Here is a 27,527-nt window from a genome sequence, read left to right as displayed (position 1 = left end):
TAAATAAATGAACAACTCGAAATTCTAGATCATAAATAATACAGTTGTGCAGTTTTGCATATTGTACATATTTTTTTACTTATTTGTTTAGAATTTTTAAAACTGTGTGTACTGTTAATACTAAAGTATACAAAGGAAAGCAGTCTTACTCTTTCGAGGTAAAGGTGTTCCAGCAAGGTACCGATAAGTCACGTTGATTGTTCCAGAAAAATTGGTGATATCTTTAAAGGTATGAACATATCGCTCTGAGTTCAGTGGATGCATTGAGGTTTCTCGTAACTGATGTTTGTCTTCCTCCTGAAACACATGACATCCAAGATCCAAGTCTAAATATTGTCACAAGTCTAAAGTAAGTAAAAGTTTGTCACAACATTTCAATTGAGATTTAAAGCAAGAAAAAATATCTAAGACAAGATAATATGTATATGAAATGCCATGATTCCTTTTGCATCTTTAAGTTTAAGCGCTGCAGGCAGTGCCGTTCCTAGACTTCTGGGGGCCCTACGCAAAACTGTGTCTGGGGTGGTGGAGTGGGGTATGAGTGGTTATGAACGAATGAATGAAACGCATTTGTCCGTGTTTCACTCCGTCTCACTGTCTCTTCCGCGGCTCGGTACGCTTTCAACTCGTTTTTTTAGTCTCGAGCAAGACTGTACCACATTCACATTACATGATTTGACTGATTTTTACGTAGAAACGGCGACAGCGCACCCCATTAAAAAAAAGATTGTTCATGTTTTCATAACCGCTGGCCAAATTCAAAAACAAAACTCAAATTAAATCATCTTTGAGAGCAAGGGGGCCCCCTGGTGTTTCGGGGACCCTACGCAGCTTGCGTATTTTGCGTATAGGGAGGATCGGCTCTGGCTGCAGGTTATTATTTTTTAGATTTGGCAATATTCTTGCACACTTTTGTATAATCTCATTAAATGTAAATGATGGCCTTTGAATAATTAATTGTACACACAATATTACTTACTCAACTTTTCAAATAACTTATCTTGTATTAAATTATAGCATCTTTTTACCACACATGAACTGTTCACACTTTACAAAATTTTTGTATTTCAATTAAATGGGTGTTATTTGGAACAGTGACTTTTTGAATAATTCAACAGACAAACACACGCGACATGTTATGATCACAAAGTTTTGATCATAAAGTTGGCCTCATGAATAATACATTGTCTCTTGCATTTGGACTGCCTCTAAATCATGAAATTTTAAATAGGCAGCAGCGTGAGCTCTGATAATTATATATGCACAGCACAGCACCGGCAGCCTTACACACAACATTTGGTAATTAAACCATATAAACAAAATAACGTTCCAGCACAGAGATAATTAATGCTAAATCACATGCAACAACAGTAGTCAAGTTGTTGTGAAGCCCACTATTGTCTTGTTATCTGCTCCACTGAAGTTGTAAATAAATTGACCTCTATAATTGAATGATTTCAACAGGTAAACAAACTCACCAGCACGTAGCCATCCTCGATGTAGAGGTTTATGAAGAGCAGGAAGGTAATGAGAGCCACCAGAAAAGGAATGGTAGAACGTTTCCGGAAATATCTCATCTTGTCCAAGTACTTCAACACCAGTCTCATGATGGAAACACTACCGGTGTGATCTGATAGAAACAAAGAGAAAATACTGAGGAAACTGAGAAAATATCAGGATGTATCAAATGCTAAAAATACACTAGGCATTTCTCAGACTGCTGTGTTTATCTTTGAATTGCAATTCAGTATATTTCCCTTTCTGTCAATCAAATTCAACTTCCTGTGGGTTGTGGCCAATTCAAAATCATGGTTTAACTGAATGGGAGACAATTTTTCAACTCTGAATTTTGAATAACCCTGATAGAAGTACAATTCTGATGTGGTCTTTTTTAAACAAAAATATTTCAGATGTGAAAACGCTACTGTAAAAATTAAGTGCAGCTCCCTAAAATGATCATGTCTTTATTATTCAGGAGAAACTGACACCAATTTCTGGCTGTGCAGCAATAAGAGAAGCACTTCTTTTTCTATATAAGACAGGGCATTCACTCTAAGGTCACACTAAAATAAGCGGCAGGCTTGTGTGCCTCTAAGCACAGTAATTAACCCGACAACCATGTAGGTATAATACAGACTTCAGCTGAAGAACACGCAGTGAGGTTAATACCCCGACCCTGCTCACCAGGCATTAGCAAAGTATGTACTTTATGCCTTTAAGTCCTATTGTTTTGCCCTTTTTGAGGTATGTGCATCAAGTACAAAGTATGGTTCTTAAAAGCTATACTGCAAAATTGCATTTCAATTTCAGCTATCTTCATCTGATGATACATAGTTGGAGTGACTGTCTTTGAAATAGAAGAAAAAACATTTCAGCTATATGTGCATAAAATAGGCCCTAGGCGTTCTTTTATTTCTAACCTCAAATTACACAGAGTAATCCAAGAATAGAAAGCAGGACGCAAGTGTTTTGGAAGGCTTTCATGTATCAGCCTTTTTGATGGCTCCTGCTAAGCACCTTAGACCACTAATGGAATACAAAATAACTTTACAGTCGATCCCATGACCAGATGCGTATCGATTCTGCCCTCCGCCAACCTTTTTCAAATGGGGATTGTCAAACCAATATTCTATGAGCTCTTGCTTGTGCTTAAAAAGTAGTGAACACATTGAGACTACACATGTGGGGTTTTATACATTACCAGTTTGGGGTCTTTTTTTTTTAAAGAAATGAATACTTAAAAAATACAATAAGACATGAATACAGCAAGAATGCATTAAATTGATCAGAAGTGACATTAAATAGACAGTAAATAGTAAATGTTACAAAAACTCAACTGCTCAAATGTTTTCTACTTTAATAATAATAATTGTTTCTTGAGTAGCAAATCAGCATATCATAATTATTTCTGAAGGATCAAATGACACTGAAGACTGGAGTATTGGCTGCTGAAAATCAGCTTTGCATCACAGGAATAAATTTCATTTTAAGATATATTCAAATAGAAACAGTTTAAATTGTAATAATATTTTACTGTATTTTTTATCAAATAATGCAGCTTTGGTGAGCTTGAGAGACTTCTTTCAAAAACATCTTAAAAATCTGACTGACCTCAAACTTTTTAATGGTAGTGTACATAATACCTTTTTAATGCACTTTTAATACATATTTAATAGTCTAAGTCTTTCTTGTCAAAGAAACTTTTAACCAAAACAAAAAAAAATGCTATGCATTCGTACGTAATGACATTTGTACAAATACCATAACTACTGTCCACTGCAGAAAATGTCAGTACCTAAATATATAATGTGCAATTATTATCATTCATAGAACACTTTAACTTTTTAAATCAACTCATTATAACACAACAGAATGTAGACAGCAGAAAAGCATGTTGCCAAACCGATAGTTGTACTGCACATTTCATTTTCTTGTGCATTTAATTACACAAGTGGCTGGCTTTTAAATTTTCCAGTTCAAACCATTTAGCATTTTGATATATGCAGGTGGATTCATGTAATGTTAATGCAGCATAATAGCAATGCTGGATTGATTCAGCCTGAAAACCTGCTTCATCCTGCACTGGCGGTGAAGTGAGGAGAACCAGAGCAGACCCCTAACAGACCTCTGATGATTTTGCATAACATCACATGGTACCTAATTCTAATACTTTACCTTGCAAACTACTTGATATGATCATATGAGAAATTTCAGATTTTAATAAAGGTTTTTTTAAAAGAGGTGTTCTCTGGTATCGTCCTCTTTTGGAAGGCCAAACAAAGTAGTTTCGCTTTCACAACGAAACACACACACTTCACGACATGGCGGAAGCAACAATACTACAGCGAGAATAAAAGTTATGCCTTCTTTCTTTGCGTGAACATTTGGGCGGCGTTATGCAAATCTTCCCACATAGTGACGTAGACATGTGGGGGCGTGTTAGAACGAGCCGTTTTAGGTAGGCGTGGTTGACTCTTAACTTTTATAAAGAATATCTCTTCGGATTTGAGACTTTAGTCTTTGCAACTTTACAGATCTTCTTTATGCACCAAGAGCTTGTAACACTCCAAAGAGAAAGGAAAAATTGAAATCGCATCATATGACCCCTTTAAGCGAAGCTGACATTATCCCTCCTCCTTTCATGATGCAGAGAGTGGCGCTTGTTGACATAAAATAAAAACATTATGAGCTCTGAAACCTAAAACTCCTCAAAAATGATAGAAAAACACAAATTTAATAATGACTACATTTCTTCCCAGAGTAAAGCTGCAGATTTAGTTTGTAAAAGGGAAAACCACCAGCCTGGTACCTTCATCTATTGCATAATTACACCTGACAGGGTCTGATTCTGGAAGAACTGAAATTACAGGCAGAAGCAGAGGTCCCATTTGAGGGAGTGCTGACGTAAATAACCTGTGGTTCAGTCCCATTTTCTGTAGATCATCACCTCCTGGGGCGAGCAGCCCTTTTAGCAGTCAATATAAACTGGCCATTTAGAGCGGTACCGCCGTGCTTAATGAAGCAGCTCAATTAGAGAACGAGAGGAGTAATCCAAAGAGTTGATTTCATAAAAACACACGCAATCCAGATGGTCCCTCTGACTAACATTGGCTTGTTAGTGCATTACACTGCGTTCGCTAATGCGAACTGCCACAGTTTACCAAACTCATAGGAAGTGTACTTATAAACACCCATTCATTTTAAAATGAGAACATTGTGCTAGCGTCATTTCGAGCTGCACATTTGCAGATATTTATCTACCGTTCTTATCTTTTCACTCTCCTCTTGGTGACAGAGAGAGTGTCATTTCTCCCAGGGTGGAGTCTCTCTCTTTGCCTTGGTGACATGAAATAGAGAATAAACTTTAGAATGAGAAACAAGAAGCTCCCTGGTGAGAGGAAGGCAATTACAGTCATGTCTGATGTGCCGCAAGACCCCATGAATAAGAAAAACAAATCAGTTTACAGAGTTGGAAATGGCTTAGAGAGATGTTTGAGGAAGGATGTCTAGTAGATTGTGAGACTGCTATGCAATTTTTATTATGTAAATGCACTATGAGAGAATGTGGAATTAGAGAATACTTGGTTTGATTTGGATTTAATGCAAACACTCTAGCATCTCGACTATAAAGAATGAACCTACAAGGCCATGTACATGAGGGTATTGCGGCTGTTTCGCTGGTGTAAATCTGCAATCAAAGAATTACTGCAGCAAGCAAGGGAGTCTTGTGTATTTTCTACAAGCCTGATCCTTTAAGGCCAAAATACAAACATGTGTGAGTCCGCACATTTTTCCTTACAGCTCAGTTTTAAAGTACAAATTTCCTTACAGATCGGTTTTAAAGTAAATTAAGACTCTAAAACATCTTGTCACTGAATAATTCCAATTCTAATTCTTAAAAAGCAAGCCAAAACGAAGCTAAACCCTTTAAATTTTCCTGCTACACAGATGCTTGCAGCTCAAATGCTCAGCTAATGTTGAAATCATGAGCCACCCATATTCTTTCAAATCAAAACAGCTTCATAAAACCTCCCTCAGCTGTAGCTTTTATGCTACTTGGGACGCAGAGGCGTACCTTGCCTTAATGTGAAAACCTGCATAGAGTAGAGGGGAAAAAAAGCCATTTTGACTAAGAGAGTAACAGATTAATAAAGCTGGCAGTAGAAAGCAATTCTTCCACATTTGATCTTGTTATCTGTTTTACATTATTTCCCAAGGGTATGCTGCACCTCGCTGATATACAGCTCTGCGCAAATAATCAATTAAGCCAGCAGATTCTACAGCTTTCTGCTCTTGCTTTGTGTCAGAGCTTCAGCCACTTAAATAGATTTTTCTCCTCAACAAAAGAGCTGAAAAGCAGAAAAAGAGTACCGGCTTCAGATGATAAGAAACACCACCTCTAGATGAACACTGTGGGCCTCAGTTCTGTGAATGAACTTTTGATAATTAAAATAATTTCTTTGTGTTAATCAATTTGTGCGCATTGCTGCCTTGTTTATTGAAATTTGCCATTAGTCTTATTTACAAAATAAATAAATAATATACAATTATGTGAAGGATCATAGATCTCTGTGGAAAATGTGCAAACAAAACCCTTGAGAGAAAAAAAAAAAGTCAATTGCCCAGGGTACTGACTAAACAATGCCATTAATTATTAGCAGTTGTAAATGATCAGAAAGAAGTGCAATTATAAGTATGATTCTAAACAGCTTATTATTAACTCCTTATGACCACAAACTACTAAATTAGAATAATGATAGCTAAATATACAAATGAATCCAGAGCGTAGTGTAGAAGTAGAAGCCAAAAATACCAAAAGCCAAAAGTTTGTGAACTGGCCTAGATTTTTTTCTGTAAATTATTGCAGTGTCAAGATGTTAGAAGAACCAAATTAATTAAATTTTATTGACTGGCCATAGACATCGTTCACACCATTGAAAATGAGCAGCCTAAAGGTTAAGAATATGAAATACTATTTTCACAAGTTTCAGGTCAAATTAATCTCACATATGGATAATCTAGTTTGTTTTCTTCTAATGTACTGTTTAGAACAGGATTGATCTAAAATATGTACAAATATATATTATGCATATAAATATACTACCACAATGATAAAAACACTTTTAATAATGCAAACGGTTTTATAGAAAATCCCAAAAAGTATACTTACTATTTTACACTGACTAATAATGACTGTAATATTTTACAGTTCTGCTCATGAATATAGATACTAAGTAATTTAATCCAAACACTGAATATCTGATTATGTTTTCCATTACAAAGCAAACTGATTTTACCCAAGTTTACCTAAGTAGTTTAAACCAAACTCTGAATATAACCTAGTGAACTTGTACAATCTGCTTGCTTTAAAATGAAACACATCTGTTAAAGAAAAGACTCATTTGTTAAAAATTACAGTTTGTTAATTAACAAAACCTAAATGGCCTCCCATCTTTTTTAGCAGTACATCAGCACACTTTTATCATGTAGCACTAACACAGCACATCTTCGTTTTTTTCTCAGTAGTCTGACTGCTGGTAAATGTCTGTGCGTATACCAGCATTTGTACGTGCCTGCTGAAATGGCACCTCCTGACATCGGTTTTGCTCATCAACACATTCTTAAGGCATAAGATGTTCTCTGGAGAGTTTGCAAGCTTGTAACTGCAGAATCTTCACTAAAACACATGAAAAACATTGTTCAACTATTGCTGACACTGTCAGATACAGAACACACACACAGAGCCACCCACATGCACATTTCCCCCTTTTCTTTCAAGAAGACAGGAAATATCAAGTCATAATTTTCACTAAACCCTGCTTAGTCAAAATAATTCTTGTTTGTTCTTCGCAGCAGGCTGAGAAAGCTGAGGTAAGATTTCTGTTTCTGCACAAGTGACAATATGTAAACACAGTGTGGACACTTGTTGTCTAGAACCTGATGACAATACAAAGAAGGATCTCTTTCCTCACAACCAGGTCTCAAACTTTCCTCTAAAGCATCTGACATGTCTCAGTGTTGCATGAAGTTTCATACTTAAACCTTTCTGTGAGATAAAAGAATACATTTGTTTATATCCCCATTCTTAGTCTTGGTGGCAGCCTATTTTTAGCGACTCTCCTGCACAGAAGTCATGGTGGTGCTTTACTGTGAGGATCTGCTGAATTTCTCTCTTTTATGATGTATGAATAAATCCAGTGCCTCACTTGGATTTGGGCACAGTCCAGGCTGCAGCAGGCACCAGCTGTACAGGTGGCTTAGCTTCATGTTGGAAGCTGTGTGAAAAGCTTGACTGATGCTGAAAACAAAGCAAATTCTATAATAGTTTACATATGCCAGTTTCCTTAATTGTAACAATAAGGGCGCCAAACATGTTAGAACTGAATAGAATTGCATTACTGAGCAAATAGGAGAGATTGCATGATTCGTTTTTCGATTTCCATTGTATTCCAAGCTTTTGGTCCTCAAAGAATAAAAAATAACTTCTTCAAGAAATGTATGAATTAATCAATAAATCAATCATGAATCAATCAATTTCTAAATATTTAAGTTCTATTAATAACTCCAAAACAACACAAACATAAAAAATTAAGCACAAATATCATTATATTTAATATAGTGCATGATTTTTATTAATTGAACACCATGCGAAAACAGTTCTAAACAAATTTGTCAGTGGATATTTATATGAGAGGATAACAGGGGATGGACTCATTTTTATGGATCATGGACTCATATTTTGGCCAGAAGCGACAGTTTAAAGTTAATTATGGATTTGTTTCTTAAAAACAAATAGTATCTCACTTCACAAGACATTTATTAATGGACTGGAATCGTGTCATATGCCAGTTTCCTTAATTGTAACAATAAGGGCGCCAAACATGTTAGAACTGAATAGAATTGCATTACTGAGCAAATAGGAGAGATTGCATGATTCGTTTTTCGATTTCCATTGTATTCCAAGCTTTTGGTCCTCAAAGAATAAAAAATAACTTCTTCAAGAAATGTATGAATTAATCAATAAATCAATCATGAATCAATCAATTTCTAAATATTTAAGTTCTATTAATAACTCCAAAACAACACAAACATAAAAAATTAAGCACAAATATCATTATATTTAATATAGTGCATGATTTTTATTAATTGAACACCATGCGAAAACAGTTCTAAACAAATTTGTCAGTGGATATTTATATGAGAGGATAACAGGGGATGGACTCATTTTTATGGATTATGGACTCATATTTTGGCCAGAAGCGACAGTTTAAAGTTAATTATGGATTTGTTTCTTAAAAACAAATAGTATCTCACTTCACAAGACATTTATTAATGGACTGGAATCGTGTCGATTACTTGTGGATTATTGTGATGCCTTTATCAGCTGTCTGAACTCTTATTCTGACGGCAGTGCTGAGTAGATTACTTACAACTTGTAGTTCGTTACTGATTACAAATTGCATGATGGAAATTGTAGTGTATAACAATCTATTGGATTACACATATTAGGTAATGTATTCTAACTATGTTTTGATTACTTTTAGATTCCTTTTGAACTAAGAAAATCTACTCCATTCTTTGTTATGAACATCATGAAATGTATTAAACATTACAGTATGCCAGGGTTTCTCAAACTAGGGTTTGTGATTGAAATGCAGGGGGTTTGTGAGTTGATGAAAAGCAATTAATTAATTAAATACAATTTTAAATTAAACAAATGAACTCCTTTTAAAATAAAACCAATTTAAATAAAACATTTAAGGAGAAAAAAAATAAGAATTAGGGTGAATCAATAAATTATGAATAATTTACTGCAATTCTGTGAATATGTTAGGGCTGGGACAATAAATTGATGCATCGCGTTTCGTGGATTGATTGTGAGATTATCAGAACGCATCGCGATTCTCTCTCGAAACGATTCTGAGCTTAGTTTTTAACAACAGATGGTGCTTTAGGCTAGTTTTTAACCGCACACTCAAATGCTCATGAAGAAGAGCGCTTGTGTGTTCGGCTGAGTAATGTAAGTGGTTAAACGTACTTGCACATCGGCTTTTCTGCTTTTATGATGCGAGATTAATGTAAACACAGCCCACTGTGAACATCCTTGTAATTCGCTTCAACCTTTTCGAACTTTATGCGTGATTATTTTAGGTTCAAATGGTGCGTGTGAACTGGAAGCAAGCAGAATTAGGCTATTCTAAAGCACGCAGTGCCATCTGCTGTTAAAAACTAAGCTCAGAATTGATTCGAGAGAGAATCATTTCTCGATTTGCGATGCATCGATTTATTGTCCCAGCCCTAGAATATGTAATCATGTAATCTATAGAAAAGTAACTGTAATCTGATTATGAACATTTTAAAATGTAATATTATCTAATTACAAGAACATAATTTCTGGAATCTGATTACGTAATCTGATTACATGTAATCAATTAGGGTAGACTGGGGAGTGTTGTAACACGGTGTCAGTTGACAAGTCAGTTTGACAAGTCAGAAAAGAGCTGTGGTGATCAGACACTCCCATGATATTTTTGAGCTTACAGGAGAAGTGGCATGTGACTGTGAGCAACATTGTAGATTTTATGACTCAAAAACTGATTTTCAGGAAAGAAAGTACATGTTTTTTTTATTAAAAGGGACATTGGATCCAAAATTCAGCTTTACATGGTGTATGCATATAATGTGTCTTAGCAGTGTGTGGACACAACCACCCTACATTGATAAAAAAAAAAAATTGAATCCCCAAAATACCTAAACAGTCTCAATAATCAAGCCGCTTATGCTATATGATGTCATTTTGCGCAGGCCTCACCCACGACCCATGGCGTACTGTCCAGTATTAGCATATCTCCACCCTCAGCCAGTTGTAAGCTGTCCGCCATTTTCTCCACGCTCGAGCAGCTGTAGTGACAACAATGTCAAGTAAGCAATGCAAGTGTTTTGTAGATGAATGTAAAAGTGAACATAAGTCTTCATTTTCTCCTGACATGAGAGCCACTGAAGACACAGTGGATTGGTTTTGTTTTTGATGGTAATACGGCATCGAATACACCTAAATTTGTTTATATCTGCGCATAATAATTTTACTCCAGACAGCTTTCTGAACGAGGGACAATTCAACGCAGGTTTTGCTAAAAAGTTAAAACTCAAGGATGGATCAGAACCCACTGTTCGTGATCCAGCTGTACCTCCAGAAGAAGTAAGTCTCACACTTTATACTTTTTATGATTATTTGCAAATCGCCTGTCCTCTTCCACGGAAGAGAGGGGCGGGGTTAGCAGAGCTCATCAGCATTTAAAGAGACATGCACCGAAATGGGTCACTGTGAGCAGAGCTGTTTTTGACAAGGTAAAAAGGGTGTTGTTTTACATGACCACTGAGGAATTTCAACCAAAGTATGTTGCGGCATCCGAGTGAGCATCCGATGTCCCCTTTAAGATTATTTTTTGCATAGAAATCATTGTATTGTACTAGATATAGTTTTTTGACTTACATAACCTAAAACAGCCATTTCTCTAGTTTAATTTGATGCTTTGCATTCATGCTAACTTCAAACCCACATGCTAAAACAGTTAGCTATGCTATGGTTCTTTGGGTTGGGGATAGTTGTTACAGTTCATTAAAAATGTAAAAACAAACCCCTTATAATGATTCCGATGAGTCCCGTTATCCAGTCATATCCTCTGTTGAGCCAAAGTCATGTGAGTTTTTTGTTGCACATCAAGGGGTTTATGTGGTGAATGTGTTTCTATCATAGTTTATGCGCATTTCTTCTTATTGGATAAAATATTATCCACCTCAATAGAGCACATATATGTTTTTTGTGCATTTTTAGAATTTATGTGCATCTTGGCATTTCCATTCAGCATTTTTTTATGTGATATCCCAAAATTCATATAAAAATAGGTAGATGGCAACATAGCTAGTTACTGAACCATTATGAGACAGGAATATAGTACACACACATGAACACTCAAACAAACACACACAGCAATTGTTTTATGCTAAATCTGAAGTCTTAAAAGAAATACAATATCATGTTTTTGTCCATTTAAATATTTCACTTTATTCAAGACTGATTATTCTTTGTTGTTCAATAAATTTCTTGAATAAATTGGATAGTGTGGATCTTATTTCAATAAATTTCATTGTTACATCTACTATCCCCAGCCTGTGTTACAACTCAACCCAGTAGTAGGGTAAGTTGTAACAACAGAACTCTTTGTATTTGACATTAACTCACAAAATCTGTGATTGTGTAGTACAAGTCCATGTGAGTTATATTTGTAATAGACAAATACGACTATCATTTATCAAAATTTGAGAGATCTAGAGCAAGCAACTACTAAGTTACTGATGCATAAACAAAAAGTGTTACTTTCAGCCCCGGTCTCCCCTACTACCCAGCACTGTCTGATGGCACCCATTTACTGCAGAGGATCCATTGGTGAGCAAGTGATATAATGCTACATTTCTCCAAATCTGTTCCTATGAAGAAACAAACTCATCTTCACATTGTATGGCCCGAGGGTGAGAATTTTAATTTTTTGGGTGAACTATTCCTTTAAATGAAGTATATTTTTGTTGATAATAAATCTACTTAATGTTCATACAGTAACAGTGTACGCTGCATTTTTAACTTGAATATGCAAGGCTTCTGGTGTCAGCTGTTTTCATATAATTAATTTAATGTTTTACTGTAATCATAAACACAGTTATTCAGTATTCATCTATAGTGGCTAATGAATCAGAAGTCTCACACATGAACAAGAAACAGCTTACTTTCACATTGAAAATAAGGTGAATAAGGCAATGTAATTATGCTTGAGAAACAGCCTTTGCGTTGTGAGCACGCTGTGATCAGCAGCAGCTGGATGCAATAATCGCATGCCAATGTGCATTGGCTCGTTTAGTTTACACTCGAAGTAGATTGGTCCCTCTAAGCGAGATCCCAATTTTGTCGGTCCTCCGACGTGACGTCGAGAGTGACCGACTGAAAGGGAACTGTGATGCCTTAAAATGCTTTTGGAACTGAGCCACTGACCTCACAATATGTGCAAACCGTTCTGGTCTATGTTGTCTGACATTCACACATTTTTAAAATCACAGTATGGCTTCTTGCTTAATATGAGTGACTAATGCTTACTCAAATCTCTACCTCTCTGTGTCTTTAGTTATGTGGTGCATCTTACAAGGTTAGCCTGTTGAGCGAGGCTCTGTCATTGCCGTGAGGCAGAGTTTTACCTTTAAGGTCAGTCAGAGACACGGAGGCCTTTAAAATTCTATCAGCAGAGAGTGTAATGAGGAAGAGAGGCATGAGAAATGATTCATGTGTGAACGAGCCTCTCACAAGCGCCTCTTAGCAGTTAGCACTTTGACCCAGATTATAGCACCAACCCAAACCTCAAAGGGGAGCTCTGGAGATGGACCTCAGCGATATGACTTCCCCCGTTTCCACTTTAAAAAGCACAAATACACGGTACAGTCATTCTCATTCTTTGGTTCAATATGATCATTTTCTTTTACTCGCTTTCACTTTCTTCCCTGTCTTCTTTTCTATGCTTCGCTTCCATTTTCCTCAAGCACACTCAAAAACTCAAAACTGCACATGTACGGTTTTTCCTTTCCCTCAAATATAAAATATCCTATAGCCACTAAAAACAGTATGTGTGTGATAGTGCTATGTGGATTTCTGAAATGAGAAGATTTTCATTTTTTAGTCCAGTATAAATTCATGTTCCAATTCCAGTTGATGTTTGCATGGCTATTATTATTAAAGGTCATCTTCCTATTGGACCATTAGACTACAAATCCTCAGTAAACACCACAGGTTCCAGTAAGGCTATAAACATGGAGATGGAGTGCTTGCTAAAACCAGCTAAATCATAGATCATCTTTTCAAGTAATTTCAAGTTAATTTCAATTCAGATGTGAACTAAAGTGGCAATATCCACTTCCACTATTTTGATGTATTCAGGCTGATTTGCCTCATCAATGTGGCATGAATGTGCCCATATTACATCCATGCCACACTTTAGCACACCAGTGAAAGCATAATTGAGACAAGGCAGACAAATAGATGCTGTTTCCCTCTGAAATCTCATCTGCTTATGTCACTGTTGGACAATATTAAGGTGAGGCCACATTAGCAAAATTTCCCAGACAAAAAATGTTCACTATTGTCAATAGTGTAGAGATTTATGAAGCCCAGATCACCTCAAACCAAGTGATGTACCCCCAGGCAGATACATTTTGACATCTCAGGGTCCTTGATCAATTGGCTCTATAGGGAGATGACTGTGAAAGTCATACCATTGAGCAAAGCTTCCCTCCCTCTCCATTTATGAGAGAGGAATGGTGGGACAGCACTCTTTCCTAAAAGCTCTGTAAAAAGCCTAGGTGACTGCTGGGTCACAAGTGAGAAATGGGAAAATGTGCTGTGGGGTGTGCGTCCAGTAGCAGATAACATGAGAAAGCACTATCTCCTCTCAGCACATTTTTGTTAGAAAGAGAATCCAATGCTATAGCATTCGCAACAGTGACTGTTTCTTGCTCTCTCTCTTTCGCTCTCTGAAATTATGGACAGTTCATTGTTTAGCTACTTACAATAGACACTGTGCATCAAAGTCAAGAGAAATGCTCTGAAGGGGCTCAACAATGCTGTTTCTGCTTTGGCACGATTCATTTGCAAAAGGGCAGGTCTAAGCATTTTAATTTACAACCTTCAATAAAAAGTCAACAGCAAACATGCCTTGAATAAGCAGCCAACATTCTCATACAAAAACTATTCATGTGAAGAAAACAAAACTGAAATTCACAGATGCAATAAACATTAGAGTAAAATATATGAAAATGTGTAAACATCAAATGGAATTGTAACATGAATAAAGTACAGCTAATATACAGTTATTGCTAAATAAACCCTGATGCAGAGCAAGGTTACCAAATAAATAAATATGTGGACAAGAAATATTGAATTTAGTTATAGATTGCTGCAGTACTTATCTATTACAATGAACACTGCAATATTGCAATATTATAGTAATATTAATACTGAAGTCCTCGTATGACCAATAAAAATGGCAAAAGTTTTAGAGTGCATAACTCTTGTGAATAACCAAACTGTGTGAACATAGTCGGACTAATCATAAATCAATAAAGAACACACAGTTGGATTCCAGTATGAAAAAGGTGTGTTTTTTTCTGTATTGCATAACCACCATTATGTATTATGTTCCTTGCAAGTGAAATCTATAATGTCTGAAGTCATTAGCATAAAGTGCCTAATTAGAATGAAATTAGCATAAATCTGGAAAGAAATGGATAGGTCCAGATTTATTTTATTATTTAAATATTAATAGCTTGGAAAGCTTTTTAGCTGTTGAACCAACTGAACTGGTAAGGAAAACATCTTCACATCACAGTGGGCATTCATTAAGTATTCATTCTCTACAAATCTGAATTATGGCCTAGCTTTATGCAACAAAATTATTCATACTAATCCATTACTTTTCATTATTTACATAACATTTTCTCTATTGCTTATTTAAATGAGCTACACTGATGTTTTACATTTCATTTAATTTTAATTGTGTGAGTGATGGAAATGTGAGGAAATTACAAATGATACAGTATGACTTACAAACTGTTGATTTGTGCTGTTTAGCGAAACTAACTGGGAAAATTGGGGGGAAACAAACTGCAATATAATTTTTTCCACTGCTGTAGAAATATAAGTCTTATCTCCTTCAGTAATGCCTGCTTAGGGAGATGTTCATATGGAGTCAAATGAGGCTCTAAGCCATTTGTAACGCAATCAGTCCTTAATTAACGAGCACAACTCTGCTCACTGACATTTATGCTTGTAGCTGTGTGGAATAACTTTCTGACTTCCACACAACAGTTCAGCCATTTACAATTCAATTCCACAATCACACTTTTAAAATGAACGCTGTCACATCACAACCTTACACAAAAAGTCACGGCCATTACAACCCAAGACAATCATTAATGGCCAGTCTGGTCTTAAAGGAATAGTTCTCTCAAAACTGAAAATTTACTAACACTCAGGCCATCCAAGATGTAGATCAGTTTGTTTCTACATCTGAACAGGTTTGAAGAAACTGCACCCCTTGCTCAGAAATGGATTCTCTGCAGTAAATGAGTGCTGTCAGAATGAAAGTCCAACCAACTTCAATACATGCTTTTGTCTGCTATCTCTTTAAATTTGCTCCTCCTAATGATTGAAATCAATCTTTGATTTGCATATATTGCAGAATATATTGAATGTATTGTCAGTTATTCTCTTGTGAATCGTAACACACTTCAAGTTTTTTGAAGAAAAATAAAATAAAATAAAATAAACATTTCAGAATAAACCTGCTGCTGCTGCCTCTTCTTTTGGCTTCCAGTCTTTCTGTCGGCTTTGAAGTTCCCCAGCAAGCCTGAGGTAAAATAAAACGCCAAACTTTTATTCTTACTTAACAAAGGTAAACTTTGAGCGGAGTTTCAAACCACAGGAAGAGCTCACGCTTGGCATCTTTCTGATGTTTAGCACATGCAGCACATGTTCCCTGGTTGCTCTAAGAATCAATTTTGTGCATAGTCTTCCAGCCTTTTAGAAAATCGTGGAAAAGAAGAACAATGGCCTGTTCTATAGCAAGCACAACAGAATATTGAATCAGATAGCTGTAAAAGCCAGGGTTCTTTAATTATTGATGATAACAGAAAGGATTTTGAAATTGGAGATAAACTCCTTGTTATATTTAGACACTCTCATGCACATACACACTATTTTCTTTTTGAATATTCCTTTCATTTCACTGTCCTTTTATAAACATATACATGTTAAACCATTAGCATTCCTGTACAATTTGCTTAAATATTAGGGGTGTAAAGGTTCACAGAAGTCACGGTTCGGTATATACCTCAGTTTTGTGGTTATGATTCGATACGAGTTCAGTACAACAGGTAATTTTTTAATTTTTTAATTTTGAACAGACAGTAATGCTACATTTGACAGGCTTGTGCTGCAGTTCTATAGATTAGTTACACCACCTCAGCAGTGCCACAAACTGATCACCTCCATGCCACGCCGAATTGAGGCAGTAATTAAAGCAAAAGGAGCCCCTACCAAGTATTGAGTACATGTACAGTAAATGAACATACTTTCCAGAAGGCCAACAATTCACTAAAAATGTTTTTTTTTATTGGTCTTATGAAGTATTCTAATTTGTTGAGATAGTGAATTGGTGGGTTTTTGTTAAATGTGAACCAAAATCATCACAATTAAAAGAACCAAAGACTTAAACTACTTCAGTCTGTGTGCATTGAATTTATTTAATACACGAGTTTCACAATTTGAGTTGAATTACTGAAATAAATGATTTTCCCACGACATTCTAATTTATTGAGATGCACCTGTATGCATTTAGTATAGTATAATTTAAATATATTAAATATGTCCAAAAAAGCACAATTTAAAGATACTTCCTTTTCACCTGGGTTTTATCTCGTAAGAGCAAGGAAATATTCTTTTTCAAGATGTGTCCCCTTTAAATATCCCACAATAACAACCTGCACAGGCTCTGTCTTGAGTCAAAGCCATAGTTGAAGATGGAAGGTAAGGAGGCCCAGACTTCAGGGAGTAAAAGCTGCTCCTGTATAACACATTCTGCTTGTACCCTCACAGCAGCCCAGATACACCTTTGGCTAATTTCCCACAATTTCCAAGCTTCCTGAAAATGAATATGCATTACAGTTGCAGTGAATCCATTTGCACGGCAGAATAATAATGAAGAAAAAGTGCTCTCAAAAATGCAATTAATCTTATGTAAAAAGCCTGCTCAACGCCTCTAATTAGATGTCATTTTAATAATTGCATATGTTGTGCAAGAAAGACAGTTTAGCAAAGGTGGTAAACACCATTGTTCATTTGTTTGATGACAAGTAAATAGATTTTGTTTACTGGAATATAACCAATCACTCTTTTTTATGAAATAAACCCTCTAGAAAAGTACTGTGACATGCAAAAACCCACACAAAATGAGGCGGATAGCTAGCAACAACACATTTTGACTGTATAACACTATCAAACAGATGAGATATGCATTCAGAAAAACAAAAACAAATGTAAATTAAAATATATATGCATTTTAAGTGTGAAATTGGATACACATGTTCAGCATCCAAGCTATGCTTTACAGCAAGATGAACATGGCATTGTGGGAGTAGATGCTTTTGGCAAATGATTACACCGAGCCTTGGATTAACCAAACATATCACCAGTAGAAACACCAGTCCATGCTCTAGAAGCATGGCGTCATCTTGTTTGTGTTATCCAACTGTAGCTAAAAACGGGGTCCTCCCATGACCGGCTTTGGGATGATAACATCTTCCAACATTATTATACTATTACAGGTCACAGACTGGGTCGACAACTGAGGATTGCAGAAAGGTTACTGTTTCTTCAGGCTGTGATGTGAACTGTTCTGTGCTACAGAAATGCTCGATGTACTGATAGGGCCTTGGTGATATATATACTGTCAGTCAACATGCCACGACAAAAGGTACTGTGTAGGTTGTAAAATAATATTCCAGATTCAGGACAGTTAAAGGAATAGTTCTCCCACAAAATGACAATTTGCTGAACATTCACTCATGGTTTACAGTGAGGCACTTACAATGAAATTAAATGGGGGCAATTTATAAACGTTAAAATACTCGATATTTCAATTCAACTACACAATATAAACAGTATGAGTGTTAACCTGTTTTTTTGCATGAAGAAACACTGCTAAATATCCTTTTCTGGATAGTTTTATCAAATTTTACAATAACCATGACAACAATTGTAAAAATGGTAATTTAAACAGCTTTACAGCTCAAACAATAAACAAGTGGTTGTTACTTTGTTGTAAAAGCACAAATACTGTCGATTGAGTTGTATTTAACCCTGAATATTCCTTTTTTTAGGGACATATGTTTGTGACTTTTAAAAAATTTATATTTTATATTTATATATACATAAAAGTAATATTTATATTTTTATTTATATTAACCCTAAGAAAACTTTAAAAGCTATTTTTAATTATACAGGCTGTGATGTTGCATCTAAACTGCCATGGATTATTATTTAATTACCCTTTAATAATTTATATAGAGATAATAATTTATTACAGTTGTTTTATAAGTATATAAATATATGATGTTGATAATTACATTTTTACTGTGGCAATTTATTAAGAGTGATATGCTGAATGGCTAAAATTATGAGACTGTTAAAATATATGGTCAGTTATCTGGAGCGTGTAAAACAATTGCGATGGCAGGCGAAAACAAATCTGCCTGTTGTCTAGTGGAGTGCCAGTTTCCAGTGTTCAGCATGTTTATTTATTTATGCGCTTCAAGAAAGAAGGACTTGGCACTGGCTGGATACTGGGCCACTGCGGGTATCCTCAACGCTCTACGACTGGATGAGGAGGAGGGAGGTATAGGCCAGCACATTAAAGATGCATGGGGACCAGTACGTTCAGTTTAAAGTTCTCCATGCTCTGTGCAGGCCCACTGAAATATGCATGAGTCACACCACATGTGCAGGCTGCAGCACGTCAAGTTACTTTCCACCTTGGCGGATCGTGCAGCGGCTAACGGCGCGCTTGCAGCAAAGCAACAGCAGGCTCTTCTGAAAAAGAATGCTTGAGTCGTAAGTTGTCCATTATAATAAACCGGTTCTGCATGCCTGTGTTTATCATGTAGAGTTATTTAGTGTCATAAAGTAGATTTACAAGGCAAGGAAGAATACACAGCAAAACACCCTGTTGAAAGGTATTTATTATAATGCATGTTCTGTCCATATAGATGTTGCTTTAAAGTTTGCAACTTAAAAAAAAAAAGCTGTAGGAATTTAGATTTGTCAACATATCATTAAAACAGAAAGTTTGGTTTATTTCTAACCAATTTATAGGAAAAACAAGGATTTTCAAAGTAGCCTGTTATGCCGGCTTGTTAGTTATAATGAGTTGTTTGTTCATAGGCTGGCCTCTAGACAAAGTTGTTTGGTCTGCTGGATTTCCTTGAAAGTCAACATGAAATCAAAATTAATAATTTCTTTTTCCATTGGTCTTGCCTTATTTTGATTAACTGGTTAACTGGTGCAGTTTTCCAAATAAAATCAAAATGAAATAACTTTTCCCCTGAAACAACTATTGTATAATATTAATAAATATCAATAATAGCTATTTAGGCACTGTTTTGTCAAACCAACACAAACCTTGAATCCATTTTTTTCTACACTGAACATCCTGTTTCACTTTGAAATACATCAAATTACAAGAATTAGAATGGGTTGCAAACATGGCTTCCCTTTGACTTTAATGACTTTAAAGTGTCTACAACAACTAAAACACCAAAAGCCAACTCATGAGGAGGTGCAGAGACCACATTAACCACTCTAAGGCTAAAAATACTAAATCTAACTTCTAAAAATAATGTCAAGTGTCGACTACGTAACTGTAGTCAGCTGTAGTCTCACCTATGAATGAACTGTATTCAAAGTATTGTGCTGTGTTGCTATTTCTACCACATAGATCTAACAGCGACCTCCAACATGTCAGGATCCGTTATCACTTCGTGGCACGTAATGCCAATGAGATCTCCGTGCAGCCGGGTGAGGTGCTGGAGGTACGGATGACCCTCTGTGAGGAGGTGGAGGTGGAGGTGGAGGAGGATGGGGAATGGGGCAGAACAGGTCTCAAGTACACCGTGTGGGAGGCAGAAGAAGAGAAAACATGACTACAGCTCTCACACAGTGCTCAAGGTCTAGAAGACTCTGTAGGCCGATGTTTGAACATAAATTATATATATATGTATATATAAAAAAATCCTGTTGTACAAAAGTTTGTGGAAAAGTACAATCCTGTTGTATAAAAGTTTGAGGGAAACTAGTTTGAACACAACATATCTAAACTATAAAAATACATGAATCTAGTTCTGTCCACTTTATGATGCATTAATGATACTCCGTTTGCAACTGCACATTATTGTAACACTAGTTCACTCTGAAAGGAATGGTTCACCCAAAAATGAAAATTTGCTGAATATTTACGCCAATGATATAGATATAGATGAGTTTGTTTCTTCACTGGAACAGATTTAGAGAAATACATTACTTGCTTACCAATGGATCCTCTACAGTGAATGGGTGCTGTCAAAATTAGAGCTGCTAAAAACATCACGAAGTAATTGACACAACTCCAGTCCATCGATTAATGTCTTGTGAAGCAAAAAGCTGCATGTTTGTAAGAAAAAAAATCCATCATAAAGATGTTTTTAATTTCCAACCTTTCTTTCTGGCTATAATATGCATACTATATCCATAATATCGCTTTCTCCAGTGAAAAAGTTGTCTCGTCTGAATCAGGAGAAAAATATGTACTATCAAGTACTGTTTATAAGCGAAAACAGTCTAAGGTCCGTTTCACACCACAAGTGTGAGCAGTGTGTATTTTTTTCAGCGTGCATGTTAACAAATGAGTACATTCACACCGGGAGCAGGAGCAGAGCTTGAGCGTCAAGCAGGAGCATCGTATGAGCAGCGCTGAAGCGATGGTTTTGGCGCCGAGTCTATTTTTGCTGCACCGCTCACACTCAATTAAAGTGACAGCACACTTTTAATACGTATTTTAGCCAGAAGTGACAGTTTATATCACCCTAATGATGTATTTGTTTCTTACAAACATACAGCTTTTCACTTCACAATTAATGGACTGAAGTCGTTTCGATTATTTATAGATTCATCTACATTTTGGATGGCCTGAGGGCGAGTACATTTTAAGCAAATTTTCATTTTTGGTGAACTATAGGGTGAAAATAAAGGTTCCAAAAAGAGAACAACACCACAGAAGAACCATTTTTGGTCCCCCAAAAGCCTTTCAGTGAACTTGCCTAAAATAACCATTTTCTCTTAGTGTGAAGAACATTTTTCTTCCACTATAAAGAACCATTTGTAGAATGGAAAAGGTTCCATGGACGTTGTTCTTCATGGAACCATAAATGTCATTAAAGAGCATTTATGTTTAAGAGTGTAAGCCCTTGCAAATGCACAATACCCACAACAATTTAGAAAGCTGAAGTCGAACAACACCACAGAAGAACCATTTTTGGTCCCCCAAAAGCCTTTCAGTGAACTTCAGTGAAATAACCATTTTCTCTTAGTGTGAAGAACATTTTTCTTCCACTATAAAGAACCATTTGTAGAATGGAAAAGGTTCCATGGACGTTGTTCTTCATGGAACCATAAATGTCATTAAAGAGCCTTTATGTTTAAGAGTGTAAGCCCTTGCAAATGCACAATACCCACAACAATTTAGAAAGCTGAAGTGAAGCATGTGGGAAGGCATCCTTTCAACCTGCCACTTTCAGATGTCTGCCATTTCTCTCAGAACAGCCTCCAGCCCTGAGGCACTCTATTTACATGAGAACTACTGAAGTGATCAAGAGGGATTACCCCCAATTGGCTAATCCATCTGGAAACACGGATAATCGTGTTTCTAGACATGCCCGGCCTGAGCCTGGTATCACTGGGATTTCATTCTGGGATCCCAATGGTAGGATGCATCATTGGGACACAGTATGACACAACCGCTGCACCAAAACCTTTTAGTTAAAATTAGACAACATGTTGAATGAACAAGAAAGAGTCTGAAGAATAGATTTGTCCCAAAAAATCCTGCTCCATGCACACTCATGCAGTTTACAGTGCTAATAGTAGACATGAATCTCATGTGCTTCTAGGTCTTGGAAAACAATAAACAGTGGTGGCTGCTGAGGAACCGCAGCGGTCAGTCGGGCTACGTGCCGTGTAATGTGCTAGAAGAGGTCAAACCAGGACAGCAGCAGTACAACCGTGCTGCTCTCTTCAACAGCCAGGTTAGCTTGCAGTCCAAAAACCTCATTGTAACACTGTTCATCAAACAGTCTGGTTTATTATTTGCATTCTACAAGGCACATTTCATGAATACAATACACTTTAGTGTCTCATTACTTTTTGTTTAAGCATCATATGTCTAAATAGACTTTAATCAGATTAGACACTATACTGAATTTAACCCGGATGAAAATGAAGCTGTGATATGCTTACAGTACTTACAATGGCACACACCGTATAAAGGTCCTGTATCACATAATTTTCACAACTTATGAATTTTAAAGCTGTTTTATGGCGTTTTTGTCTACTGAAAGTTTTTTTTTCCTTGTCAAAAAGACATTTTGTCAGGTTCTGTATGTTAACAACAATACAGTCCATTCAATGCACTGCGTTTATATCCCTCACAGCCACATTTTCAGTCCTGCCAAAAATAAAAAATGGCACTACCCTGAATAAGGTCTATAGTTCTATGAATTACATGCAATCTGTAATGAGCCCAATTTTACATAGAAAGGGGGCATGTTTGTGCTGAAAAGATGGACAGTGACTTAATTTAAATATCCACAACACTATTTCAGCTCATTCACTTTAGTATTAGAGGCACAGATACCATGTTTTGTTTTAATAGCCTAGATATTTTAGACAAATTGTGATTTTGGCCTGTCCACTTTTAAAATATATATATATATTTACATATATTACATACAGTTGTCATAAACATGCATAAAACCTCCTTCATATTCATGACATGTGTCATGTCATGATTATGAAGGTGTCATGTCAGTCTTATGCACACCCCTTCAAGTAAAGTGTTACCGAAATTTTAAGCTGTATTTAGACAGGCCCCAGTTTTGCTCACAGGGTTGAAAAATTGCACACCTCATGGAAAATGAATAGAAATACAGTAGTAATAGAAACAGAATACCATTTTATAAAGGTTAAGCACTTTCTTTCACCGACCACTTGTGGAAAAAGAGAAAAATACTTCGACATTCAGGCTCTTTGTTGTACCTTATTCATGGAAAGTACAGGCATATATTCTCCCACTCTACATGGCACACGTTGACTCTTTCTTTTTCTGCCCCTCTGTTTTTCCCTGGCTTTTGTTCTATCTCTACAGGCTGTGAATCCTTACAAAGGTACCTCCACTGTCTCTGTAAATCACACCGAGGTTTTGGAGATGAATAAATCCTCCAGGGATAAAGATAGTACGTACCTTTTATCTGCTCGCTGTATTTGCTGTGAGATGGAAAGCGGGGAGAGTCTGCCGAAAAAATGCAGAGAAGTGGGAAATGAATTTGGTGTGAGAGTGCTCTTATGTACATAGATTGCAGATTCCCACCAGAGCTCATTGCTCCTGTCTTGGGCAATCTTATTCACTGTCTCTGTCCCAATGCTTGTTTCTCTGTCTCTCGCTTCTTCTGTCTATTTCTCTAGACCGCAACCAACAGAAGGAGGTAAATGATGAACTACTGAAGAGGATAACCGACAACAAGGCCCAGCCCCCAGCTCGAAACTTTCGGGTGGAGGGCTCAAGTACATCCGTGACCATCACATATGAATCCCAGCCCTTTGAGGTCCACGCTTGGCTCAATGTAAAGGGATTCTCTAGACCGTGAGTGACACGTGAGCTGTGACATGTGACAGTTTCACTAATATACTTATATAGGTGGTGTAACCTAGTGGATAAACATATGAGCTGTTAAACTGAGGTTACAAGTTCAACTTGGACTTGTCTTGGACTCGACAAAGCTGGACTTGTCTACAGCTCTACTCAACACTTGACACACAAACCTCAAGAATGGTGACAATCAACAAATGTAAAAAGATGAGCTCTTTACATCTCAACACACCAAATAACAATAATGACAAAATAGCAAAAGTTTAAATGAAGTCAGCAAACAGCAAAACAATAATCTTATAACAGTAACCACATAAGTCAATCATGCTGCAAATCATGCTGGGAACTCACAACATTAACATTTCAGCAATATGAAATTCTGGGGGACAACATTTGGGGGAATTCTGCTGGTCTGACATGGGTTTTTATGTCATTTCAAGAAAATTGTATTTCTTAGTATCTGAGACTTAAAATGATTAGTAAACATGAAAATATGTAGGTGCTTTTTTTTTACAGTGCAGAATGGAGGCATGTTTGTGCTAAAAAGAATGAAAATATTCACACCAATATTTCAGCTCATTTAGTGCCTGGAAACTGTATCAAGAAAGTTGCACACCTGTTTAGTGAATTTGCCCTAGTATATTTTCATAGTATTTGAAGCAGTTTATCTCAGACAATCAAATAAAATTGTATTCCTCATGAAATGACTCCATATGATGTAATATTGTCTTCACATTCCAGGGTGGTGGAATGTCTTGGTATTCTGAACGGTGCTCAACTATTTTCCCTCAGTAAGGATGAGCTGAAAGCTGTGTGTGGGGATGAGGGTTCCCGTGTCTTCAGTCAGATCAGTGTGCAGAAAGCTCAAATAGAGGTCTGTCACAGAGCTATATTACTGAATTTGTGCTGATTAAACATTCAAGTGCAGTCCAAAAGTGGGCTTGAATGTCTTTCTTTTTCTCAGAGGGGTCATGGGGATACAGAACTACAGGAGATCATGAGGCGACGACAACAGGAGGTGGAGGACTCAACCTGGGAATGATTAAAGTCAATCAGGCCATCACTCATGGCATTATTTCCTCACATTTTCTTGAACGCTCTTGTTCACTCTAAAATCAACAGCCACCCAGAGTAATGCAGAACAGATGGACTAAACAACTCCAGTCATTAGTGAAGCCCAGTCCCGCCTATTTCCTTTATGACCCATACAATGTAGTGCTTAACTCTAGTGCTTAAACTGATGAACATGAATGCATTGGGAGTGAAGTCTTTAACCTCCATTTATAGAGAGGAAAATGCTTTTGATAGAAGGCATTGACTTATGATTGGTGCTATTAAAGGAATAGTTAATCCCCCCAAAAATAAAAAACTCTGGCATTATTTATTCAATCTCAGGTCGTTTCAAAACCCATTTGCAGTTATTTTTTATGTAGAACCTCCTTTTTTCATAAAATGCTAAAAGTGGCAATGTCTGTCAAGTGTAAGTCATTATTCACTAGCTTTCAAATCAACTATGGCGCTGTTCAGCACATCTCGTCAAATGCCACTGCTTCTAAGGGTGAGTAAATAATGACATTGATTAATTATCATTTTGGGGTAAACTATTCCTTTAATCTGACATTCGATACAAGTCCCATCTGTTTCTGCATAAATAATAAAAGATGAATCAAAAAAATTAAATGATATTAAGTAATGCAGTGAAGTATTGTAATCTATTATCACATACTTAATTTGGCTAAATGACTACTTGAATATTAATTTTAAACAATGTGTTATTTATTTTTTTCGATTCTTCAATATACTCTATATAATTTTTTTCTCTCATACTTCATAATAAGAGAAATGAGAGCACATATATGTATTGTGAAACATTACTTGTCTGTACTTTTGAATTATGATTCTGAACAGTGTTTGTCATTAAATAACAACATTTTTAAAATAAACTATGCAAACACATGGGTATTTTACTAGTATGTGTGCAAGTTATGGGTCTGTACTTCTGTAACTGATAAAAAAAAAATGTTCACATGAATCGTGTATTGATTCCCTAAGTGCCAGATGATATTGTACTATTGCTTTTCACTTTTCACAATTTCTGGTGCACTTCTTACCCAGTGTTGTCTATAAAGCCCCCTTTCAGTCCTGTGGAAACCATAAGGCTGAATCTCTAACCGCCTCACTGACTGGCAGCTTTGCTACTCACCCTCACAGGGGGCACATAACAGTGGCTTTCAGTTTGTCTTGTTGCTTTATTTCTGGAATAGATTGTGAACGCATCAGTGAGTATTGTGCTGTGTTCAGGATGAGTGAGAATGACCTCCATTTCCTTTTATATGCACTGTCATAACACCTCCCAGCCTTAAGAGAGGGTGAATGTGGCTGCGTATTGTCACTATGATTCATGGCATGAATCAATGCCTAATGATGGGATTTACAGAGAGGAACATCAAAGAAAAGATACTGGAGATTTGCAGTGCAGCTATTGTTATTCGCATCCAGATAATCTACCATTTTTGAGAGAATTTTCTATAGGCCTTTCTATCTCCCATATATCATGGAATATGACATCAGGCTGAGTAGATATAAAATGTATAATTACATCACCATAGTCTCAAATAGCTTAAAAAGAATGGCATACAATGCACAGAGCAATGAAGTTATGTTTTAACACCAAAATGTACTTTTAAATCAATAACACATTTTACATTAAAGCACTGTATTAGAACTTGATTAGTTTTGGCAAACATATGTGATCCATGACACCTGAAGCTTCATTTGCCTGAGAACTAGACTGCTTTAGTATTTGGTTAAAAAGGAATGAACACTAGTTCATTTATATTTACAGTATATATAACGTCTCGGTTACTTGTGTAACCCTCGTTCCCTGAAGGAGGGAACGGAGACGTTACGTCAGTCGTGACTGACGGATTGGGATCTCGCCCGAGAGCCCAATCCCCTTTGAGTGTTAACTAAACAAGCCAATGACAGTTGGCGTGCATGTTTCGCCACGTGCACCCCACCCCGCAGCGCGGGTTTAAAAGGAGAGCGCGTACAAACGCACATCAGTTTTTTGCTGCTGAGACTACGTGCCCCGGCAATACAGCGGTGGTACAGCAACTGTGGCGACGGGACGCTTTTCAGTCAGTCACATTCTACGTTACGTCAGTCGTGACTGACGAATTGGGATCCGTATGGAAAACGCCACTATTGCTGACCCCCTCCAGTGCCCTGCGGAAGCCGGCAAGTCCCCCCACACCAGCTGGGGCAGAAGATAGGACAGCGGCTAGGCAGAGGTGTCCGCACTGCTGTTCCATACAGTGGTACATTGGATAACACTGGGAAAGCGTACCCAGTTGGGACGCTACGGAAGCCACATCCCGCACATAGGAGGTAACATGTGGAATTACACATATGGACTGGCCCAGGGCAGTGCTACATATGGAAGTCCCTGCGGTAGACTCAACCCGCCTGGGGTGAGAT

At 36.8% G+C, this 27,527-nt stretch overlaps 2 protein-coding genes across 4 annotated transcripts in view; one reads left to right on the top strand and one right to left on the bottom strand.

The window, feature by feature from the left end:
* LOC107583810 (alpha-1,3-mannosyl-glycoprotein 4-beta-N-acetylglucosaminyltransferase C-like) overlaps positions 1–27,527 on the bottom strand; it is a 116,387-nt gene that overhangs the window by 2,339 nt on the left and 86,521 nt on the right. For 2 of the 3 annotated variants that reach the window (XM_016270148.1, XM_016270149.1), the window contains exons 3-4: positions 1,479–1,630; positions 150–297 (exon numbers count right to left, since the gene is read on the bottom strand). In XM_016270148.1, the coding sequence (XP_016125634.1) occupies positions 150–297; positions 1,479–1,607 (277 nt within the window). In that variant the 5' untranslated portion in view covers positions 1,608–1,630. Of the gene's footprint in view, positions 1–149; positions 298–1,478; positions 1,631–23,642; positions 23,684–27,527 lie in introns of those variants that run through there. The other variant, XM_016270150.1, reaches the window with a different exon arrangement.
* On the top strand, positions 23,607–25,244 carry LOC107583811 (epidermal growth factor receptor kinase substrate 8-like protein 2). The gene is made up of 4 exons (XM_016270151.1): positions 23,607–23,634; positions 23,864–24,041; positions 24,789–24,921; positions 25,012–25,244. The coding sequence occupies exons 1-4, from the start codon at positions 23,607–23,609 to the stop codon at positions 25,087–25,089; spliced, it is 417 nt and encodes a 138-aa protein (XP_016125637.1). The 3' UTR covers positions 25,090–25,244.

Source organism: Sinocyclocheilus grahami, unplaced genomic scaffold (genome assembly GCF_001515645.1).
Source record: "Sinocyclocheilus grahami isolate Dianchi unplaced genomic scaffold, SAMN03320097.WGS_v1.1 scaffold55.1, whole genome shotgun sequence".
Taxonomy (NCBI): domain Eukaryota; kingdom Metazoa; phylum Chordata; class Actinopteri; order Cypriniformes; family Cyprinidae; genus Sinocyclocheilus; species Sinocyclocheilus grahami.
Note: the sequence above shows the minus strand (reverse complement) of the source record. Positions and strands in the feature narration are given on the sequence as shown.